The 21502-nt window shown below is 36.0% G+C and overlaps 2 protein-coding genes across 3 annotated transcripts; both read right to left on the bottom strand.

Moving 5' to 3' along the window:
• Nucleotides 1-9719: 9719 nt before the first annotated feature.
• Nucleotides 9720-14913, bottom strand: ptrh1 (peptidyl-tRNA hydrolase 1 homolog). The gene is made up of 5 exons (XM_022222070.2): nucleotides 14402-14913; nucleotides 12270-12489; nucleotides 12004-12103; nucleotides 11181-11226; nucleotides 9720-10152 (listed from the first exon to the last, which is right to left on the bottom strand). Exons 1-5 carry the CDS (start codon nucleotides 14585-14587, stop codon nucleotides 9859-9861), a joined length of 846 nt encoding a protein of 281 aa, XP_022077762.1. The 5' UTR covers nucleotides 14588-14913; the 3' UTR covers nucleotides 9720-9858.
• Nucleotides 14914-15705: 792 nt separating this feature from the next.
• LOC110972886 (natterin-3-like) lies at nucleotides 15706-20800 on the bottom strand. Of its 2 annotated transcripts, none has more exons than XM_051950993.1 (3): nucleotides 20244-20800; nucleotides 17030-17138; nucleotides 15706-16880 (listed from the first exon to the last, which is right to left on the bottom strand). In XM_051950993.1, the coding sequence occupies exons 2-3, from the start codon at nucleotides 17136-17138 to the stop codon at nucleotides 15790-15792; spliced, it is 1200 nt and encodes a 399-aa protein (XP_051806953.1). In that variant the 5' UTR covers nucleotides 20244-20800; the 3' UTR covers nucleotides 15706-15789. The 2 variants fall into 2 exon arrangements, with proteins under 2 accessions (XP_051806953.1, XP_022078957.2); XM_022223265.2 differs by lacking the exon at nucleotides 20244-20800 and adding an exon at nucleotides 18713-19149.
• Between the last annotated feature and the right edge of the window lie 702 nt (nucleotides 20801-21502).

Here is a 21502-nt window from a genome sequence, read left to right as displayed (position 1 = left end):
AAATGATACATTCCTGGAGAATTATGCTAATTATAATCCCCCAAAAAACGCCAACAAAAGGCGGCAACAAAAGCTCAGCAGCGCAGCAACAATAAAAGCTTCCCTGAACGGAGAAAGAAGCAGCTCACAAATATTAGTTTCACTCCAACAGGTTGGAAAAAAACCTTCCAGCTTGTAAAATACTTAATTATCGTCTTTATCTCGCTGCGTGGCCTCGCTTTCCTCCTCCTGCTGCAGGAAACACCCCAGTTCTGTCCTCTTTTTGCAGAAAAAAGTTCAATTTTGGCCTTTTTTTCAGAAAAGCATTCCATTGTGGCCTCTTTTCAGCAAAATTCTGGCCTCTTGTTGCAGAAAAAAGTCAAATTTTGGCTTTTTAATGTGGAACAGAGTCCAATTTTTGGCCCCATTTGAGTAGAGAAAAGTCAAATTTTGGCCTTTTTTGCACTAAAGAGTCAGATTTTGGCCTTTTTTGCACTAAAGGGTCAGATTTTGCCCTTTTTTATGAGGAAAAGAGTTTAATTTTGTTTTTTTGTTTTGCAAAAAGAATCCAATTTTGGCCCTTTTTAGCAAAAAAAAAAGTATAATTTTGACCTTTGTTGCAGAAATAAGTCAAATTTTGGTCTTTTTCGCAGAGAAAAGTCCAATTTTGGTATTTTTTTGCAGAAAAAAAATCAAATTTTGGTCTTTTTTGCAGAGAAAATTCAAGTTTTGGCCTTTTCATGTAGAAAATGGTTCAATCTTGGCATTTTTTTGCAGACAAAGGTCCAATTCTAGCATTTTTATACAGAAAAGAGTACAAGTTTTATCTTTTTTGGGTCAAATTTTGGTCATTGTTTGCAGAAAACGTTAATTTTTGGATTTTTTTTTTTTGCGAGAAAAGAAACATTTAATTTTGGTCTGTTTTGTAGGAAAAAGTCCCATTTGACCTTTATTTGAAAAAAACAAAAAACAAAAAACAAAGAGTCCAATTTTGACCTTTCTTGTCAGAATAAAAACCTAATTGTTTTTTGCTGAAAAGAGTCCAGTTTTGTTTTAAAATAAAATAAAACAATGCATCTTCTGACTTTCTGCAAAATGAAACACGTTTATACAGAATATTAACATGAATTGTGGTTTAAATATAAATAAACATGAATGTTCCTTTTCAAATATTTCATTTCTACATGCAAACTTCTATTAGAGAAGAAAAAAAACATCTGATCTTCTGATTTCTGAGGAATAAATCAACTTAAAACAGAAATAAAATGAGTTTCCTTGAGTCCAATTTTGTCCCCTTTGCAGCTAAAAAACGCCGTTTTTAAAGTGTGAGGCCCTGGAAGAGAAACGGAAAAGTCCCAGAAAGAATACAAATGTTGTGGAAACCAGGAGAAAGTGGATTCTTCTGGGAGGAGAGGAGCTCCAGCAACAGATGTCCAGGCACAATTCTCGGTTCGGGTTCGATCATTTCACAAGAATTGCGTTTGGACAATCAGCAGCTAGAGCTCAGAAAAGCTCAGAGAAGATGAAGGGTTTCAGTCAGATGATCAGGAGGGATGAAGCTTCTCCTCTTCAGCTCCTCTGATCCAATTAAATGCCGCTAATTAGCTCCGATTTCTGTGAATAATCCTCAGAAACACACCTTCCTTCATTCATTCGTTCAACTCCTGTTTTCCGCCATATCTGCACCTGTTCGCTCTCTTCTCTCCTCCAGCTCCAGCATCCATCCGGTTCCCTCCTTCAAGCTCCAAAAAATTCAAAATTAAAAAAATTAAAAAAAAAAAAAAAAAAAAAAGCTCCAGTAAGCTCCAGGGTCTGGCAGCGGGACTTCGGGGGGAAAGCGGCCGAGGATGGGAGCAGGAGAGGCGGGTAAGGAGGCTGGACGCTCCCGGGGACGGCCGGTTCTCCTCCTCCGGCGCTGCGGCTCTTTTTCTGGGGCTCCTCCGACAATGAGCGCCGCCGGTGTCACGGAGCCGTGGAAGTGGAGCCGCCGCGCTCCTGGTACTGAGATTTGAATAGAACACGCACGACACGCAGCGTGGGGGGCTCGTGATGAATGTCCATTGTTAGGAGGAGGAGGAGGAGGAGAGGAGATGAATCCAGGAGCAGCTGGAGATGAAACCTCTTAAAGAAACAAGCTCCGCTTTCTGGACACAAGAAAAACTCTGTAGCTGTCCATGACGTCCTCCTCTAAACAACAACAGTAAACAACAGTAAACAAAGGAGGTGGAAGGCTCTGACACCTGCAGAAAATAAAAACACAGCAGAGTTCTTGTTTAACATAAAATGAGCTTCAGTCTGAGGAGAAAATGACTGTAAGCATTAAATAAACTAATAAAATGATTTATTTGTTCTTATTTTTGCTTTTAAAAATTATTTAAATCGAAAAAAATGCAACAAAGCTTTTTTTAAAAAAAAACTTTTCAATAAATAAATTTAACAATATTAAATTGCAAAAATCTTAATGAAAATATATTTTATGGCTTTAAGTGATTAAATAAAATAGAAAATGGCAAAAAAAAGAGTGAAAAATGTTAATATATTATCAAAATTGATCTGAAACATTAGAGTCTTAGTTTATTTAAAATGATATCTATTTAATCTTATTTAATGTTATTTTAAATATATATATCTGTATGGATTAATTTAAACATTTCAAAAATTGTTAAATTTCTATTAATAAATATATAATTTATTGTCGTTCTTCAATTACTAAAAAAAACTGTAGAAACTGATGCAACAAAAGCAGAAATACAAAAGCACAATCATTCTTTTCAAAGAGCTTAATTAAGCTTATTTACAGTGAGAAACCTGATTAAATATTTATAAATACACTTAAAAAGTACAGAACTGAACTCTAAGGGAAAATGACAGTAAGCATTAAATAAAAGAATTAAAATGATTCATTTGTTATTTTTGCTTAAAAATGATTATTTACATTGAAAATTATTAAAGTATTAAATGAAATTAAAATATTATCATTATTTTTAAGAAATGCAACAAAGCCTTTAAAAAATTAAACATATAATAAATCAATTTATCAATATTAAATTGCAAAAATCTTAGCAAAAAAATATATTTTTATGGCTTTAACTGAACAAACAAAATGGAAACTGGTAAAAAAACAACAACTAACAAACAAGCAAACAAAGAAACGTAACGATTTAAAAACAAAAAATTTGTTAAGTTTATTTACAGGGATTAGTATATAATTAATATCTATAATATATATAATATTATATTAAAATATAATATGAAATTGACTGTTATTTTTTTCAATATCTGTATGGATGATTAATTTAAACAAAATAAAAATTATGAAAATTCTACTCGAAAATATTTAGTTTGTTTTTTAGTTTAATTAATAAAATAATTGTAGAAACTGGTCCAACAAAAAAATAAATACAAAAACATATATCCTTAATTATTTTTAAAAAAGCTTAATTTTGTGTATTTATTGTGAGAAATCCATAAAAATCTAAGTTTATTTTATTTTTAAAAAACAGTTTGAACCCTAGTAAAAATATAAAAGTAGTTTTTATGACTTTAATTCAAATATTTAACTTAATTAAGCTGATTTACAATGAGAAACCTGATTTAATATGTATAAATACATTTAAAAAGTACAAAACAGAATTCTAAGTATTGAATAAACTAATAAAATGATTCATTTGTTATTTTGTTCAAAAATAAAAAATGAAAATAAAACAACTGGTAAATAGTGGACAAACATTTCTGTTGCACTTGTAAAATGTAGAATCGCAGAATATGAATCCATAGAAATGAAAGTTTTAGTGCACATTTTGCTTTTATTTGCCCATATTTACCTGAAAAAGTGTAACTCTGGGTTTCTTTACACCTGAAAGTAGAAATAAAAATGAGATATTATACTCACAAGAAGACATAAAATGAAATATTACATCTGAAAGAAGAGATAAAAATGAAATATTATACATGAAAGACGAGACAAAATAAAATGTTACAACTGAAAAAAGAGACAAAATGAAATGTTACACCCTAAAGAAGAGATAGAAATGACATTCTTCATGCTAAAGAAGAGATAAAAATGAAATACGACATCCGACAGAAGAGATAACAAAGAGATAATAAACTGGGAAAAGAGATATTTCATCTGAAATAAGTGATAAATATGAAATATTTCGCACAAAAGGAGAGACAAAATGAAATCTTATACCTCAAAAAGAGAGAAAACAAAATACTATAGCTAAGATAAGAGATAAAATGAGATTAAAAAAAGAAATTTTACACCCAAATGAAGATGAAAAATCACACCTGAAAGAAGAGATAAAACTGAAATATTGCACCCCAAACAAGGTTAAAGTTAAATTAATTACACCCGAAGAAGAGATACAGTGAAATGTTACACCTAGAAGAAGAGACAGTTATTAAATATTATACCCGAAAGAATAGATTAAAAAATGAAATATTACACCCAAAGGAAGATTTAAACACAAAGGAGGAGATAAAATGAAATATTAGGAGTGAAAAAAGTGATAAAAAATGGAATATTATACCAGAAAGAAGAGATGAAACTGAAATATGACACCATGATAATCTGAATGCTCCAGAAGTGTTTTTTTTTTCAGATAAAAGCATTTTATTTTCTACATTTGAACTTGAAGACAGCTGCTAAACTGCTTCCAGCCTGTTTATGTCGTCCTGTCGCTCTCCTTGCGGAAACAACCAGCCGAGGGGTTAAAGGATAAATTACCCAGCAGGCTTTGCCTCCGGGCCGATGGCGGACGCCTTCTCTCGTCACATCTCTGAGTCCAGAGTCAACGTTTGGGCGGCTGGGAACACGTTTGACCGTCTGGACGCTCATTTGCCTCTTAAAGGGCCCCGCTGCTGCCTTTTCACGGCCCTGTAGGAATAATTTAGCGCTGGAGGCCCGAGATGGCAGCAGATTACGACTGTGAAAGGGAGAAGGACGCGTCATTAATGCTGCCTCATCGGAAGGAAAAGGGAGGCCTGGATTCACTGTAACACTGCAAACATTCAGTCTGCCATGGAGGAACAAGAAGAAGAAAAAAAACGAGATAAAGAAAGAAGAAGGACGCTCAGATTCACCACAGCTCTCTGCTGCAGCGACACGGGGAGAGATAAAACACATTAAAGTCATCATTAACTCACTGTTTGAGGAAAAGAACCAATGAGAGCCTTCCTTAATCAATAGAGGACGAAATATGAGGTTAATAAATGTAGAAACAATCAATTATCAACCTGTTTGCACCAATGGTTTAGTGAGGATTATAGAGTGTAAAAGACAACAAAAGAGAACTGTATTATAAAATAAACAATAATATAGACAAACAGAGACAACAAAAGAATCTGAGAGGAAAATCAAAGCTACTGGATAAAAAAAATAAAGTCAGCATGGCTCAGAAACAGTGAACAGAGGAGGAAGTTATAGGAGATCCATCCAGCATGGAGAAACATCTTTCTACTGATGATGAACAGAGCAGAGAGGAAAAGTCTGGAGAGGCTGGAAACACGGAAATATTTAAATATCTGTAGTATGTGGAAACAAAACGACCACAAAATGGCACCAACGAGACACAAAATGACAAAAATGGGACACAAAGTGATCACAAAGAGACAAAACTGTCCCAAAGATGCATAAAATGACCAAAACGAGACGCAAAACGACACAAATGAGACACCAAATGACCACAATATAAATGTGGCATGGCTCAGAAACAGAGAACAGAGGAGGATAGGTGGAGATCCATCCAGCATGGTGAAACATCTACACTTTCATGGGAATCCCTTCAGTAGATGTGGAGATATTTAAAGCTTTGACCACTAAACATCGATCGGAGCTTTAAAGAGAAGAAGCTTCCCACCACCGGCCCAGTCGGGGGGGTTTGTGTTTAGTGGGGAAGACCCCCCACCAGGCCAGAGGGGAGCTTTCCATTCCTGAATAAATTGAGGGTCTTTCTCTAAAAGGTGTCCAGCTGACCTCTGACCCGCCGGCCAAAGGAAAGTCATTGAAGCCTCCCAAAGCCGGCCGGGGCAGGAGGAGGCTGGGAAAGGGTCCGAGGGCGGCCGGCCGGGGTCACGGCACCCAGAGATGGGAGGTTCCTGGAGGCCGAAGCCCCTTTCAGCTCCGTCCTCCTCCTCTTGAGGTCCACCAGTGTGTCCCAGCAGCTGTTGTGACCCGGAGCTGCAGCGGGACAGAAGGCCTCAAACAAACCCGAACAATGTTTGGGCCCTTTTGTTTCTGCGCCGCTTTTCTTCTCCGGCCCTCCATCGCAATCTACCGGCCTCCTTTGTATTGATTTCCCTCATTCAGCGGCCTCTTTCCGCTGCTTCGTATGCTCTTTTCTGCCCCCCCACACACACACTCCTCTGGTATTCTGTGCAGTGTGAGAACGAAAAGCGCCTCTTGACGGGATGCGACTCATTAAAGAGACGCCTAATTGATGAAGAGTGTAATTAGTGTGACAATCGGAAGGAGGAAATCAATATGTTTCTGGGCCTGAAAGAGCCAGAAAGACGACAAACCGAGCTCCGAGTAAAGAGCTTTTTGTTTCAGCGGCGCCTCCGGTTCTTGACTCGGATGAACTAAATAAGATATTTATCCTCCTGTGGCCTGCAGGAGAGCAAAGGAATGAATAATTCAGCCTCACAAACTCTGACTTTGTAAGCGAACTGAGCACAAGATGTAAAATACATTAGAACAATTCCATCATATATTCAGAAAAGCTACATTTAAAACACCAAACATGCAGCAAAAACCACCAAATACAATAAAGTGAATCAAATGAACAGAAAGTTTTTAAACTCTGTTAACACTGGAGCTCATTTAACACAATTCCTCACATTTATTTGCAAAAAAAACTTTGGATTTAACTCCAGAAACTATTTGAAATGATGAATTTGGTTCGAAATGTACACTGTTGTTCCATTTTATACCTTTTTTTGGTGGTATGTTACATTAAACACCAGCATAAATAGTAGGAATTTAATAAATATAACACTAATATCACATTTAATACACATTTCAGCACATTTATTACAACAAAACTTCCTGTTTAACTCCAAAAACTACTAGAAAATCTTAACATTCTGACAGTTTTCTGTTGAAAAGATACACTGGTGTTCAAAGAAAGCAACAATTTCGCATTCTAAACCTTTTTTTTGCAATAACGTCCAGCATTACCAATAGAAATGTAACATATATTCCACTTATAGCACATATTTGATTACATTTATTACCACAAAAACCTTAGATTTACCTCCTAAAATTATTAGAAACTATCCAAATCCTGACAGTTTTTGATTTAAAAGAAAGAAATCTCACATTTATAATCCTTTTTGCACTGGTTTATTTCATTCAACACCAGCATTGATAGTAGAAATGTAATACATATAATGCACATTACACATAAAACACACATTTCAGTGAATTCATTGAAAAAAAAAACTTTGGATTTAACTCCTAAAACTACTAGAAAACCACAGTTTTATGATCAAAATGTACACTACTGTTCAAAGAAAGTAGATGCTTTCTTTTCGCAATGGTATGTTACATTGAATACCAGCATTAATGATCGAAATGCATACATATAACACATATAACACACATTTCAGCACATTTAAGAACAAAAAAACCTTTGGATTCAACTCCTAAAACTACCAGAAAACCTCAGAATACTGTCAGTTTTCTGTTAAAGAGGTACACTGGTATTCAAAGAAGGCAAGAATTTCACATTTATGAACCTTTTATCAGAGGTATGTTGCATTTAAGACCTCCATCACGAATAGAAACAGTAAAGAATGATGTATGAATGCAATTAATGTTCAATAGGTGGCTGCAAAATAGTCCAAAATGAGTATTTAGTTGCTCCAGTTTATTCATTTTAATGGACAAAGTTGAAATATTAATGGTAATTCTGGTTATTTGGACTATAATTGCCTTCTTTGAACACAAGTGTATCTCAGAGAGGTATATTTAAAGCTCTACAGATAATAAATTAGATTTTCTAATTAATTATGTGATGTATTTAGGTCAAATATGGTGCATTCATGGTCACCAGAGGATAAATGCTACTTCAGACTTTTCCTGTAGCACCATCAGCAGATCAAAATATCTCAACATCAGCTTGATGGATTGGAACAAAAATTGGTGCAGCCATTCATGATCCCCAGAGGATGAATCCTGCAGAGTTTGGTGATTCTCTGACTTTTCCTCTGGCGCCACCATGAGGCTGCAGTAGGGACTAAAGAAACAAATAAAGAAACAGATGTGAAATTGTTGTGCAAAGCAAACGAGGCAGGTGTTTAGTGATTTTTGAACGTTTTGGATCAATATTGTTGCAAAACTGTAGGAAAAATCTTCAGCAAATCATGTAAAGGTCCCCAGAGGATGAACCACATTTCAGAGTTTCCTTGTAGCGCCACCAACAGATCAAAATATCTCAACAACTTTTTAATAGATTGGCACAAAAATTGGTGCAGCCATTCATGATTCCCAGAGGATGAATCCTGCTGAGTTTGGTGATTCTCTGACTTTTCCTCTGGCGCCACCATGAGGTTAAACAGCCTAAAACATCTAAATCTACGGGCATTGCTCCCTAGATAAACTTGCATTTTAACTTTTGGTGAATTTTCCAGGTGTTAGGTCAAGTTTCTCTGCTTTAAAAACTTTCTTTTAAATCCCTTTATTTTTCTCACCTTGTTTTTATGTGACGTCTTATTATTGCATATAAAAGTTTTACTGCTTTTAATGTGCAAACCTCCCCACTGTGGGACTAATAAAGCCTGATCCTCTCTTAATATTGTATTATTGTATTTATTAATGTGTTTAATTTCAGTTTATTTATTTATATAGATAGATGGCACATTAAAAAACACAACCTGAGTTGGCCAAACTGCTGTAAAATCAATTAGTAAAACAAAATAAAATGGTACGAAACAGAGAAACAGGCAGAAAAGGATGGAAAGCTGTTGAAAATAAAAGTAAATATGAAATATTAAGACCAGTAAAAGCAGACAAAAGCAATTAAAAACCGTCTATGTGTTGAGGTTTATCTTAAAAATATTTTTTAAAAAGTTGTTCCAAAGCTCGAGTTTTTGGAGATTCTTATTTCAAGCATTTAGAAACGATTTTGCAAGTTATTCACTGTTTTGTCTAATCTGCAGCTTCAGTGTTTTTGGTCTCGTTTGTCCTTCATTAGCCTGTTTTCTCTTCACCCTCACCACGACGGGTCGAGGCAGACGTCTGTCCTCCCTGAACCTGTTTCTGCCGAAGGTTTCTAGATGTTAAAAGGTGAATCTTTGGGTTCAGGGGGTTTTCAATGCATTTTTTTTTTAAGTACAAAACAAATCAGTATTGTTACAAATAGATGAATAAAATTTGCTCTTTTGCAAGTGTAAAACTGTTTTAGAATTAACTAAAATATCATTATTATTTAGAAATATTTACAAGATTCTTACAGTAGTCCACCATTTTTCTACAGGACTTTTTTTTTTAACGTTGCGACAACGATGCCCATTTTTATCCCATTTTGATCAATAAAACTCCATTAGATTATTTAAACTCTGTTATTTATGCAGGTCGTGACTTCGGGGATTTGAGCTCCACAAAAGCAAACAATCCTCTTAACTGTCATTCAAACTGACGTTCAGAAATCTTTCATTTGCGTAAGAATCCAACTTTTTCTTCCCTCTGTTCGTGTACGGTAAAGTGTCACATCTGTCAATAATTCGTCTCTACAAGGTTGAGCAGTCAACACAACTTTATTGAGACAAAAACACCTTTAAATCTCTGACGTTGCTTCTTCGTTTACTTCACATACAGTCTTTTTCTGTTTCTTTTGCTGCTTTGAGTCTTTTTCCTGTGACTTTAAAGGCGAGTTTTCACTTGAGAGAATCAACATCTGCTTCATGTTTCCTCCTTGAAGCAGCAGCAGGTTCTTCAGCGCCGGAGGCTGAGCTCTGCTTCCTCTTCGGTGCTGCTAGTCCGCCCCCTGCTGGTGAGGAGGGGAACTGGGCGTCCTGCTGGGAGATGTGGGACAGGAGGAGGTCTACGCTCTGCACCAGAACCTGGTCCAGAACCTTCAGCTCCTCGGAGGTGAACCGGCTCAGGACGTGACGCTCCACCGACATTTTCCCCGTCGGCCGGCCGATTCCGACCCGAAGTCTGAGCATCACCTGCAGGACGACGACGAATTAACGTCATTTAGCGGCAATCTGGACGTCTTTTCTTCAACATAAAACATGGATTTTCTCTCTGTTTTAGTGGTTTAACTGCAAACTTTTAGCAGCGAGGACCGTATTTTCCAGAGAAGGTTTAGTTTAATCGATATTCTGCAGAGTTAGAGATGGTAAAATGTTCAAAACTACAGAAAAAATAAGAAAAGTACCAAAAATGTCACATCCAAGTTCAAATCAAAAGAATTTGAGGCTAAAATAACACTATTACTTATAAATAAATGATATAAGAGAATAAAATGAATTCTAAAATACATAAAATATTAATAATCAACAAAAAATCACATAAAAGCAAGCGGAAAAAATGTGTTTCAAGATTTTAAAGTATTTTCGTTAAAAAAGAAGAAAAGGGTACTTTATGATTGATCTTTAAGAAACAAGGGTGCTTTACGGTAAAAACGCACAATAAAAGTGGCAAAAAAATGAATTTAAGACACAAAACGAGGTAAATTAATTTAAAGACATACAGAAATTGAAAAAATGTTAACAATTAAAGTGAGATTTTTGCGTATTTTTGTATATATTCACTGTTTGATCAACGGTTTAGTAGATAATAAACTCACATGTGAGAAATAACGACTACCGGTAGATTACTTTACAAAAAAAGCAGAAATACTTGTTTTGTTGTAGTATTTTACTGCATGCGCACATTTACTGTCCTCCAAAGTATGAAGACTGGAGAGTGAAATCGATTTTTTACACTGAAAAACAACATTTATATCCAACAGCACGTCAACGGTAGACTGAAATTTCACATATATATACATGTATGGATATTTCTAGAAGAAATATATTAATATGTTCAGTTTTGATGTAAAATTTTGGCCTAGAAGTGATAAAAGAATCACTTTTAAGTCAATTTTATTCACTCAATAAAAAAATACGAAGTAAACTATCATAAAACTTGACAATAAAATAGTTCAAACATGCATTTTCTTGTAAAGAATCCTTCGCTAGCGGTTACTTACGTCAGTTTGAAGACAGTCTACACATGATCGAACTCCGTTATGACCTCTGTGAAGAACAAGAATTTAGGTTTAAAGTCAGAGAAATTTTTCTTTCTTGGAAATCAAACTCTATTTTAATTTTTAGCTGTTATCAGTTGTTTAAAGTCGTATTTTATATATTTAAAGTTGGATTGTGGCATTTTTATATGATTTACACAACTAAAACTCTGTATTTCACGGCATACTGTGAATATAAATCTGGCTTTTGGCGTGATTTTGATGCTCGAGATAAAAATGAAACTGCAGAGGACGTACTAGTCAAAAAAAAATGCATAAACAGTGTTGGTGTAATTCCTCTTATCGCCTGAAGGGGGAGTATCTTGAATTTGAGCGCAGAAAAGATCAGTGATTCATTATTTTGTTGTTATGACATAGATTTTGTTGCTAAAATTCACTCCAATTTGGGACGTTTATGTAAAAACCACACTAGTGAGTATTTCTATGTCCTCTGTGTGAACTAGCGCCACCTGCAGGCAAACTGTTTGCTTTTGATCGTTGCATCTAAAACTGTACTGATAGAAAATTGTAACTTTTTAGATCTTTAAAGTGTGAATTTACCTCCAGAAACTTTATGTTATAGATGCTAAACTGGTTCTAATGTACCTCTTGTGGTGAAAATCTGTTTCTTTTCCTTCTCTAATTTGTCCATGTGTTGGATTTTATCATCTAAAAGACACACTGTGAGCTAAATAAACAGCCAGCGGTGTATAAAACTGCTTCATTTATGGCTAAATTCATTACCGCATACGTAGACGTGACGTCAGAGTCGATAAAAAACACCCACCGGGCGCTTCCTCCATGTTTGACGGCGATTTTCCCCAGAGGTTTGTCGAGCTCGTCGTGGACCAGAAAGATGTCTTCAGGTTTGATGCCGAATTTACCAGCTGGACAGAAACACGAACAGTATTAAAAAAGTTCTGACACACAAAATAAGACATTTTTTTACTGTTTTTCAGATCAAATTAAAACAGATTAGCTGGTGGAAGGTGGGTCACTTGTATCCAGGCAGATTAAAAACACATAAACATTAAACTAAAGACTGAAGCTCACCTGCTTTGGCCACCGACACCCCGTTGACGTTCATCAGCGTCCTGGGACGAAGCAGCACCACGTTGGTCTGCTGGACCTCTGACAGGATGACCTCACCCGACACGTACTTGTCGCCGCGCCAACGGTCCGCCACGCCGAGCCGGGCGGCGAGCGCCCCGAGCACCGCCATGCCGACGCTGTGTCTGGTACCGTCCATCCCCGGGTTACCCAGACCCACCACCTGATCACAACACAGGGACAGGAGTTACAGCGCCGGGCTCGTTTCAGACCATTATTTCACTTATTTACAGTCAAATTTGGAATAAAATAACATTCACAATGAAGAAAAGATCTTCAGATGCATTTAAAATATCTGTTTCATTTCAAACTATCTGCTAATAAAAGGAAAAGGCTGGTCGAGTTCAGCATTTTAAAAAAAACAATCTGAACAAGAACATGAAAAGACCCAAACTGAGAGTGAAAACTGTCCTCCAGAGCATCAAATGTGAATTAATCCACTACTGAAAATGGAGATAAACTGAGCACATACATTAAACAAAAAAATAAATATATGAACTTAAAACATCTCATTAAACCACTTTAACCCAAACAAGCCACACTCCATTCAAAAAAATCTATAAATTTCAACTCGCACTGCTCATTAGCAGCCATATGAGCAGGTACACTAAAGTAGTACAGAGTACTTCATTATACCTCATATAGTATTATATTTAATACTATGACAGTTATGCCAAATTAAAAAGCAGCTCTTACTGACTCCAAAAATGTGTCAAGGTGTTAATTATGGGATGGATACTTCAACAAAAACCCACAAAAATGCTAAAATATCCGATTTTTGAAGGCAGTTTGGTGGGATATAAAAATGATTATTGGATCTTTGTAAAGTTGTAGTGATAAGTCTGACACAAATTAGGAATATTAATTAAAAATTAAAGTGACCATCTGTTTTATGAAAATATTGACTGTCCTAAAACATAAAACTAACATATTTTTAAAGCATTTTTAAGATTTACATCTTCAGCAGGAAAATAAAGCTAAAATCTGAGCATCACAAAGAAGCAGACGAGGAAAATATTTGCCTTGTTTTTACTTTTTGTGGGTTTTTTTAAACTAGAAAAGTCAGTTTAAAATATTACTTTTACATGCAACAGAACACAACACATCTTATAATATATATGCATTTGAAAGCGAGATTAAAACAGCAGATACCTTATTATATTTTTGATTTGTCTGCAGCTGTTTTGTGGCCAAAAGTAAGTCACTGTATGCTTTTTTTATTTTTTTTTAACAATTTCTAGATATTTTATTGAGACAAGGATGTGGAATTTGCTGCATTCTGTACAGATACCATCTACTTCAGCGGTTCAATTCATTTTTTTTTTTTTTTTACCATTTATTAAGCCTAACAGGGGTTTAACACATAAAAAAGCAACTTGCCACATGCAGTAAAAGTGTAAAAACACAAACGAGAGTGATGACTTCTGTTGGTAAAAGCCGGCTTTATGTGAGCAGCTCTAAATACATATACAGCCGCAGCCTTGCACTGATTGTACTGATCCACTGGCAGCAGGAACAGCTCTGTAAATTCTATAGACCACATTGTATTGGACTCTATGGCTGCTGACACACTGCAAACATTGTGCTGCCTTTAAATACTGAGCTTCCATTTACTTTAACTCGAAACAGGACACACTGAGCATGGTCAAGGGAGGATGTGTATTGTGGTTAAATAAGCTTACAACCCCTCAATTTTATTGGAGCAGAGAACAGCCCAAATTCCATTCAGTATTTATCAGTTTTATCTAGCACTGATCATTAACAACCATATAGCTATTTACACTGAAGTAGTTCAAATTACTTCAGTATCCTGGACAAAAATCTACTTAATTGAATGGAGAATTGAAAAGCAGCTCTTATTGACTCAGGAAAAGTCTTGAATTGTAAATTATGGGATGGATCTTTTCACCAAACTGACAAAAAGGTTAAATTAGCAGATTTTTAAATGGAGTCTGGTCAAATGTAACCAGTGATTAATGGGGCTTTGTAAACGTGTAGTTGTAAATTATTCACAACTAAACATGAAGTAAAAGTCTGGTAGACTAAGTGTTGATGCTGTGAGGTCTCACACTTACCAGTTTCCGGCGGCCTTCTGTGTGTATTTCTGCCTCGATGCCCATCGTTGGTTTGAACGGTTCGTATAGCAAAACTCTGTTTATCACTCTCGTCAAAAGTCGTCGCATAGTCACGAAGTTCAACAACTTCTTGAAAAAGTACGACAAAGAGTGAAAGAATTTACCTAAAATAGTCTCTTTGTTCATTCGGCGCGTAAAACGGACCGGTTGCTGTTGAAAATAAGTCAGATATTAGACATTTTTACAGGAATTGTAACGAGCTAAAGCAACATTTGTTATGAGATGCTGTTAGTTAGCTTGCTTTAGCTCGCCGGCTAACTTAAAACTGCGACTGACAGAGTTAAGAAAAGCTACAAAATACTCCCAGACAGCCGTATCTAACGTATAAAAGCGTACAAATGAGAAAAAAATATATTATTTTAAAGAAACAGTTCTATTTTTATAGCTTTCGGTGACATTAGCTCGTTCTCGGCCATGGTTGTCACCCGGAAGTCAACGAGTGCTAACAAGACAACAGCTTTAGCTCCGCAGAGCTGCAGCGCCTCCTGTGTTGGAGACGGAGAACTGCACTCAGCAGGAGGAAACCATAATGTAGGTTTTTCTCGAGCTGCTGTTTGACAGAACACATACATTAAAATAAAATAAGTGTTTTTAAATGTATTATTATTTGGAAAACAGAAAATCTTAGATATCTGGTTCCAAACTGTTGTGGAGTAGAAGTATAAGGTAGCAGAAAATGGAAACACTCACGTAAATTACAGTACTTGTTTAACTGTACTTAGTTACTTTGGATGCATAGAAGTAAAATATGTCACTATTTACAGAAAATTTGAGTCTGAAATATTTATTCCGTGTGTTTACAGTTGTTCACACCTTAAAATGACTTTCAAGCATCATGTTGGACCTGAAACATTAAAATTGAGAGAACAAGAATTGATTCTTTTTTAACTTTTAATTATGTTTTATTTGAAAAACAGAAAATTTCTAAACTGTTGTGGAGTAGAAGTATAAAGTAGCATAAAATGGAAATACTCAAGTAAAGAACATTAAACTTTAAAAATTTTCCTGCGTAAATGTATTTAATTAGTTTTAATGACTATTTAATATAATAATGAATATAACAGATAATTCTATGGGCTTAAAGTTGTTTACAACTTAAGTAAATGCATTTAGTTACTTCCTGTCACTTTACCGTATAGCAAAGTAAAGTACAGTATATCACTACTTAAATAAGTTGTTTACACCTTAAAATTACTTTCAAGCATCATGTTAAAATATTACAGTTAAAAGGCGACAAAAACAGATTCTTTTTGAATTTTTATTGATTTTTTCTTTGAAAAACAGAGTTAGTCTCGTCTTTCTGAGCTGTGACTTGAACAGACAGGTGTTTATTGTTGTTCCGGTGAACAGGGAACGGCGTCGGTCACCGGCTGACATCTTTCCACCACCGCCGTGATCTCGCCAACGTTCACGCCGTCGTAGGTTCCGGTGATGTAGGTCCAGTGGGTGTCCCCGTTGTAGTTGGTCCGGCTCAGCCTGCCTGTGAACGGGATGTCGGCCTTCATCTTCCGGCCGTCCATCCTCACTGCACACGAGTGGTTCGGCAATACCACCAGTTCCACCGACACCGAGTGGCTGATGGACTCCACCATGGTGGTTCCCTCTGAGAAGGTCACCGTCTGCTCCTTGGTGAAGTCCACGTTGCCTGGGCCGAGGATGGGAATTTTGGCCGACATGGTGGACATAGAGCCATTGCGGGTCTCCCTGCCGATGTCCCAGGTCTTCTCTGTCCGGGTGGTCTTCTCCAACGTCACCGTCTTCACCACGTCCCGACACTCCAGGTTGGTGACCTTGGCGATCTTCAGGGCCTCCGGCGGCTGGTGGAACAGCTCCATCTGGTCAATGGCATACTCCACGTGGGAGATGTGCTGGCTGTAGCTGTCCCGGTTGATGGCCAAGACCTGGTAGTTCTTGTACCAGTACTCGTCACCCTCCCAGGGCAGGAAGAAGGCCTCGTGTTGGGTCACCACCTTGCCGAGTCCATACTTGTTCTTGCCCACGTAGATGTCCTTGTCAGGGCAGGTTTTGATGGAGTACTGAGGGACGGAACCGTACGAATCTTCAACCCACTGCAGGAACTCAAAGTGGTCAACATTGACCAGAACCTCGAACTTGGAGGAGGCGTACTCGTTGTCGGCGTAGGGATACTGGCAGAAGTTCCCTTTGCTGGGGGTGTAGAATCCGGCCTCGCAGTTGACTTTGCAGACGTAGTCGTTGCGTTCGGTGTAGCCGTTGAAGATGGCGACGGCACCGTTGGGGAGGGAACCATCCCAGGTGACCCACTTTAGGTTGACGTACTCGTTGAACATGGGGAAGGAGTGGGAGGTGGTGTCGAGTTCTGGGCTCTCCACAACTTTAGGAGGGTTGGTGGCTTCCCTGGACGGGACAATGTCTTCCAGCGCAGGGTTAAGCCACGGTTCTGTCCGACAAAACACAAAGATGCGGACATATTGTTCATAATTTCAGTTGTTGGTGATTTTAAGCAACAGACCACACCCCTGTAAGTTTATTTTAGTTATGTTTGATTCTATATCTGCAGTAAATCTGCGGTACGACGCTATGACTCACTGCTGGTCTTCTCCTGGCCGTCCTGCAGCCGGTAGAGCAGCGAGTTGGACTGCAGCGTCGGGCTGCACAGCTGCAGCAGTGCCAGGACGACAGCGACGCAACGCCTCATCTGAAAACACAGAAAAAAAAAAACAAAGGGAGAGAATTAGAGCTTCTGCTTGGAGAGAGGGTCATTGTTTCTTATCAGGGAAAAAGTCAAAATAATACAACACAGCAAAACATGACAACAAAGAGAATGAAAACAGATGCAAAATAGACAGAAAATAGATGGAACACAGCTGCAAAAACTCCAAAAATAGATGCAAACCAATGAAAAGGAGACACAAAATGAATAGAAATAGACATATAGTACCTGCAAAGTCACATTGAAACACCAGAAAGAGATGGAAAATGATGCCAAATGAGCATAAATAGATGCAAAACAGCTGCAAAGTCGCATAAAAAGACATGCAAGCCAACAAAAGAGATGTAAAATGGACACAAATAGACATATAGTGCTTGCAAAATTGCACAAAAAGACCAGATATAGAAGCAAACCAATGAAAAAGCGATGCAAAATAAACACAACTGGACATATATTACATGCAAGTCACATAAAAGCTCAGAAAGAGATGGAAAATGATGCAAAACAAGCATAAATAGGTGCAAAACAAGCAAATAATACAAGCAAAAATCATGTAAAACACCAGAAATAGATGCAAAACAATAAAAAAGAGAAAAAACATTAATACAAATAGACATATAATACCTTCAATGTCACATAAAAGCTCAGAAACAGATGGAAAAAGATGCAAAATGACCATAAATACATACAAAACAGCTGCAAAGTCACGGAAAAAAAGACACGCAAAATAAACACCAAGAGAGTATATTACATGCAAAATTACATTAAAAACAGGAATAGATGAAAACCAATAAAAAAGATGCAAAATAAATACAAATAATTATTGTTTTCATTGATCAATTTGGAAATTTTACTATATTTTTAATGTCGATATTTATACAGAAATCATTAAAAATCCACATTTATGAGTTTATTTTTCTGCATTTCAACTCTTTTCATCTGTAGATTTAAAATAATTCACATAATTTAAAAGCTGTTTACTGAAAATGACTGTTCTTCTCAAATTATAAGCCACAAATCTTCAGTTTTCTTCCTATTTATGTGTATTTTTATGGTTTTTACAGAGAATTTTGCTCACAGTTTATGCAAAATCTTCTTTATGGAACATTTTATTAGTTAAAACACGATTCCTCAAGCTGATTTATGTAACATTCAAATTTATTTTCTGGACATTAGTAAAAAATTAGCCCATATTTAACTTAAACTACAGATAAGAAGTAATAAAAAGATAGCAAAAGTGTCATTTTATGGATTTTTGCTGTTTTATGGGGAAAGAAATATGCATATTAGTGATTATTAATGTATTATTTGTTAAAAAAAAACACACACATAGTTAAATAATAATAATGATTTAAATACTACAGAAAACAACGTCTTCGTGTAAAATAATCAGCTGTTGCCTTCAGAAATGATTCATGGATGTATTTTTGGTGAAAACATTGTAAATATCTCGTTTCAGTTGGAATATTTCCGATGAATTTTACCCTCAGAGACTAAAATCAGGTTAAAAAAACGAGTCAGAATCATTAAAAATGAGCATTTATGTTTTGTTTTTTTACCTCGACGGGTTCCTCTGCAGTGCCGCTGCCTGCAGGACGATCGGCTTTAAAAGCCTGCTCTTCTCTTATTATTGCCCCCAATAAACGACAAAGAGCAGGAAGTGAGAGACGCATGAAGGCTAGAGTTTAGCTATGGCTCAGAGGTTATTCTTCAATAAAACTTTATTTAAATAACAGCATTAATGCGTTAAAGTCACACAAAAAGAGTCAAAAACAGCAGAAGCTTCATTAAAAATCATAAATAAGAGGATGAAAACAACACGAGGAATTAAAAAAAAAGCTTTTCCATCCACATCTGGATCAACATTATACAAACAACATAATAATATATTTTTATTATATATTTGGGATGTATTTTTATATTTTTGTTATATTTTTATTATTTTTGTTATATTTTTATTACATTTTTGTTATTTTTCTATTATATTTTCGATTATATTTTATTAAATATTTTAATCATATTTGTGTTATTTTTTAAATTATATTTATATTATATTTTTAGTATATTTTTATCATATATTAGTTATATTTTTGATTATATTTTTATTATATTGTTATTATAATAATTATATATAATTTTGTGCTCTATATATAAGTTAGCGCTGTCTCTAGTTTATTATCTTGTTTTTTCACTGTGAAGCACTTTGGTCACACTTTGGTCTGCTGTAAAAGGTTATAAAAAAATAAACTTTGATTTATTGACTGATTGATTAAATAATATTTTTTATATCTGTGGACTCCTGAAGGCCTTGACACAAATGATTTAATTGCGTCATGAACTCGTATTTATTTAGTAAAACCTCATTAATCACCTGCAGCTCCAGTTCTCTGCTCCAGTTTTCACCTTGGATTGTTCCACTAAATTCTCTCTAAATGTAACTATTCTTCTTCAAATAATCTTAAAAAATAATAAAAATAATAAAATAAATAAAATGAAGCAGTTTTTCAATCTTAAATATGTATTTTTTCTTTCAAGAAATAATAAATATCTGTAAAGAAAAAAATCAGTAAAATAATTGTTTAAAATGTGCAATTTTTCAATCTTAAATATATGGTTTTGTCTGTCAAATAATAGTAAATATCAGCAAATAATTGTTAAAAATAAGCAATTTTTCAACCTTAAATACTTTTTTTAAATTTCCTAAAAATAGCAAATGTCTGTAAAACAAAAAAATCTGTAAAATAATTGTTAAAAATGTGCAGTTTCTTCTTTCAAATAATGGTAAATATCATTTTTTAAAAAATGAAATATCTGTTAAAAAATCTGTAAAATTAATGGCCTACATGTTTTTCCTGGCAGACAGATTTTCATTGTTTTGACACTGATTTTTATTTCTATATAGTTTTTTTTAAATGTATAATATTACTACTCATAATTGAATGAGATTTTAAACACATTTGTTGAACATTAAATACATTTTATTTCTTGAAAACCTTGTCAGAACTTGCACGAACATTATTTCAGTCAATAAATATAATTTAAGTATTTACTGACTATTAAATTCATGCTTCTTTAAAACTGTGTCAGAACCTGCAGCTAACGTTAGATAACTCAGAGAAGTCGCCCCCTGCAGGCCGTTGACCTCCAGGCAGCCTCGGTTTTGGAGGTCGAGCTCGGTGAAACTTCCATCCTTGAACCTCCTGAGCCTTTGTTAGAAAATGCTGCTGATAAAAGACTCGCATCGACCTCTAAATTCACTCCTTATGAGCCCGTTAAAAGGCCTTCATGAATACATTTTAAGTCTGAAGGCGGCCAAAGTGCTGCGGCGCCGATGGCTCTGATGATACTATAAGTCCAGATAAGCCGGTCCAGGGAGCAGCTTGATTAGATCTGCTGGACGAGGCGCTCATTGATTAAGACGAGGTCTCGTTGCGTAACGTCGCCGGCTGCCAAGATTAAACCGGAGCAGGAGCTGCTGCACTCGGACGTTGCTCCGTCCTATCGCTGGAAATCGCTGATGTCGCGGCCATCTGTCCTTGAGACAGAAAGTTATTATCGATGTATTTCTGTAGGTCTGAATGAGGACTCTGTGAGGCAGAGGGCATTTACATCCAAACCGCTCCGTCACCACCGTCAGCTGCCTCCCAGGAGGGTTATTCAGCTGACGGGGTTTCTCTGTTTTATTTTCACACAAGAGAAGCTGAAACAAAGCAGGTCTCTGTGTGATTCTACTGGTGGAATCTGAATTTATCTGCAAGAGCACTCAAACAAATGGAGGCTCCTGCGGTCTGAGCTAAATGCTAACATTAGCAGGAATAAGGGTCGCCAAGTTCACCATCTTAGGCTACTGTGTTAGCATGCTAATGTTGCTACGTAGGTGTAAATGAGGTTATTTTTGCAGGCTTTAGGTTGTAAGCAAGACATGAAAGACACGCAAAATGGACACAATAAATGCAAATCAACAGCAAAGGCTCAGAAAATGACCAGAAAGAGATGCAAACCAATAAAAAAAAGAGATGCAAACCAATAACAAAAAGAGATGCAAAATGAACACAAATAGACAAAGTGTTTTCAAAGACACAAACAGATCAGAGAGAGGTGCAAACTAGTATTAAAATTAGGCAAAATTGACAGAAATATAAGAAAACAGATGGGAAAGACTCGCGAAAAGATGCAAACCATTGCTATATAGGTGCAAATGAGGCTGTTTTGCAGGTTGTTTGGCTCAGCGATGGAATAAAGTGAAATATTTAAGGGTAAAAAAGTAATTTTGATTCATTCTGCAAGAATGAAGAGGATGCAAAATGGAAACAAGTAAATGTAAAGACGCTGAGAGGCCAGAGAGAGAT

Source organism: Acanthochromis polyacanthus, chromosome 7, assembly GCF_021347895.1.
Source record: "Acanthochromis polyacanthus isolate Apoly-LR-REF ecotype Palm Island chromosome 7, KAUST_Apoly_ChrSc, whole genome shotgun sequence".
Classification (NCBI taxonomy): domain Eukaryota; kingdom Metazoa; phylum Chordata; class Actinopteri; family Pomacentridae; genus Acanthochromis; species Acanthochromis polyacanthus.
This window is presented reverse-complemented; position numbering and strand designations above follow the sequence as displayed.

What these genes read in the sequence shown, in the direction of transcription:
- ptrh1 (XM_022222070.2), bottom strand. Translation starts at nt 14,587, where the DNA reads ATGAACAAAGAGACTATTTTAGGTAAATTCTTTCACTCTTTGTCGTAC. An exon ending in GGTGTCGGTGGCCAAAGCAG is followed by an intron (nt 12,104 to 12,269) that starts GTGAGCTTCAGT and finishes GTTTCTGTCCAG; the next exon opens with CTGGTAAATTCGGCATCAAA. An exon ending in AAACATGGAGGAAGCGCCCG is followed by an intron (nt 11,227 to 12,003) that starts GTGGGTGTTTTT and finishes TGTTCTTCACAG; the next exon opens with AGGTCATAACGGAGTTCGAT.
- LOC110972886 (XM_022223265.2), bottom strand. Translation starts at nt 18,826, where the DNA reads ATGCGTCTCTCACTTCCTGCTCTTTGTCGTTTATTGGGGGCAATAATA. An exon ending in CTGCAGAGGAACCCGTCGAG is followed by an intron (nt 17,139 to 18,712) that starts GTAAAAAAACAA and finishes CTGTGTTTTCAG; the next exon opens with ATGAGGCGTTGCGTCGCTGT. An exon ending in CGGCCAGGAGAAGACCAGCA is followed by an intron (nt 16,881 to 17,029) that starts GTGAGTCATAGC and finishes TTTGTCGGACAG; the next exon opens with AACCGTGGCTTAACCCTGCG.